At 31.5% G+C, this 1,719-nt stretch overlaps 1 protein-coding gene across 1 annotated transcript in view; it reads right to left on the bottom strand.

The window, feature by feature from the left end:
• Positions 1-1,719, bottom strand: part of LOC107058506 (probable H/ACA ribonucleoprotein complex subunit 1) — a 28,268-nt gene that overhangs the window by 10,964 nt on the left and 15,585 nt on the right. Inside the window, exon 4 of the mRNA XM_015304307.1 lies at positions 1,254-1,314. Within this exon, the coding sequence (XP_015159793.1) occupies positions 1,254-1,314 (61 nt within the window). The remainder of the gene's footprint in view (positions 1-1,253; positions 1,315-1,719) is intronic.

Here is a 1,719-nt window from a genome sequence, read left to right as displayed (position 1 = left end):
AATGAAATTTCTTTGAATTATCTTTCCAACGCCACCGAGTTTGCTAATTTTTGAGCTTGTATGAATGAGATATTCCCTTTTGAAGTCAGCCAGTCGATTTAAGGAAAGTTACCCAAAAATATGAGGGGTATTTTGGTCGTTTCCTTACCCAATCAGATTTAATTCATTTTTAGTAAGGTTTTAGGGGTCTAATCTGATTAGGTTCAGTTTTATAATCCTAATTTAAGCCTAGGGTTTTAGTTCAATATATATAATGCATTAGTGTACGTACTTCAGGAAACTAGCAAATCTCGACATTAGGATAAAAAGAATACAACATAGAAAAAGTTGTATTTACCATGTCAAATGCCCTATTTTCACACTGTCTCCTTTCAGCTAGCCATCTATACAACTTCTTCTGGTATTTACAATTATGTTTGTAGGGATCACTAGTTGGTTCTTCTGCAGGATCTGTACTAACCTTTTCTGGTTTATAAATGGTGTAACAGTTAGCTTCACCTTTAGAAGGTTCAATTCAGAAGCTAACATTACGAAAGACTGATCTTTTCTTCTTCTCATCAATCATTTTTTCGGATGCTCTCAAAGAAATTAAAACAAAAAGTAAAGAAGACTCAAGAATAATAGTTGAGTAGTAATGTGGTTTTAATCTAGTTTCTGTATTTGCGTAAAATAACTTTGGGGCATCTATAATTAATTTTACAAGAAAATTAGTGAAAAATAAATTTGACCATCAAAATAATAAATTCAAATCATCATTGAATCAAAGGAGTCATATAGCATACGTGTGAGAAGAATCAAATATATTCCTACATGGATATTTTTTAATTAATTTTTTTTTGAAAATTAATCTAAATTTTTTTATTTTTCACTTTTGTTAGAGGAAAATGGCATATGTGAGCATTTGTATAATAGTATGGGTATATATAAGCCACTTTAATGATGAGGAGTATATCAACTCTAAATGACAAAGTTGAGGCTATATCAGACCTTTTTTTCTCTTAAAAAATGCAATACGATACAATATATTTCTTTATGAAACAATAGTAACAACCATCCGAACAAACATAATAACTCTAATGTAGCAAAAATATACCAATTAAGATCTTGTTTCCAGAAAACCCAAATCTTACTGATAGAACAAAACTCAAAGTGATTTCTTTCAAGAAATCATCAAACACTTAGGGCACAAATAGTTTCAACTAACAAAACAAAATTATATTCTCCGCTGCCTCTCCCTCCTTCGTTGCTGCTACCGTTTGCACCATTACTAGCTCTGTCGTCATTTCCAACTAGACCTCTCACAATTTGTTGAACCTTGTGATGCCAACACCAATTTAGGTTGTTCAAAAAATATTCTTGCTTGTATTTTTCCTTTGGTGTGAATTTTCTTAATTGGCCCTTTGTTCCGGGCTTTCCCTCCAAGATTGAAGATTCAATTTTTTATTTTTGGGAGGATTCTTCTTTTGACATTCGAATATCCTTTCATTTAAAAACTAAAGTTGCAAAAATACATAAAATACAAAAAAAAAAAACTTGTCTAATAGCTAGTGTAACATAAACTTACTTTGTTTTTGTGTTTGAAATCCCTTTTCATGAGGTTGTTCCTTGCTTCACCGAGAAACTTTTTGGCCTCCCTGATGGAATATTCTCCTTTTCTTTTATTGGAGAATTTCTCAACAACCCCAACCTTTGGTTTAATAAGGACAATTTAGTGTGTGT

The sequence above is a fragment of the Solanum tuberosum genome, unplaced genomic scaffold, assembly GCF_000226075.1.
Source record: "Solanum tuberosum cultivar DM 1-3 516 R44 unplaced genomic scaffold, SolTub_3.0 scf00537, whole genome shotgun sequence".
Taxonomy (NCBI): Eukaryota; Viridiplantae; Streptophyta; class Magnoliopsida; order Solanales; family Solanaceae; genus Solanum; species Solanum tuberosum.
The sequence above is the reverse complement of the archived record's forward strand: the minus strand, read 5'-3'. Positions and strand labels throughout refer to the sequence as shown.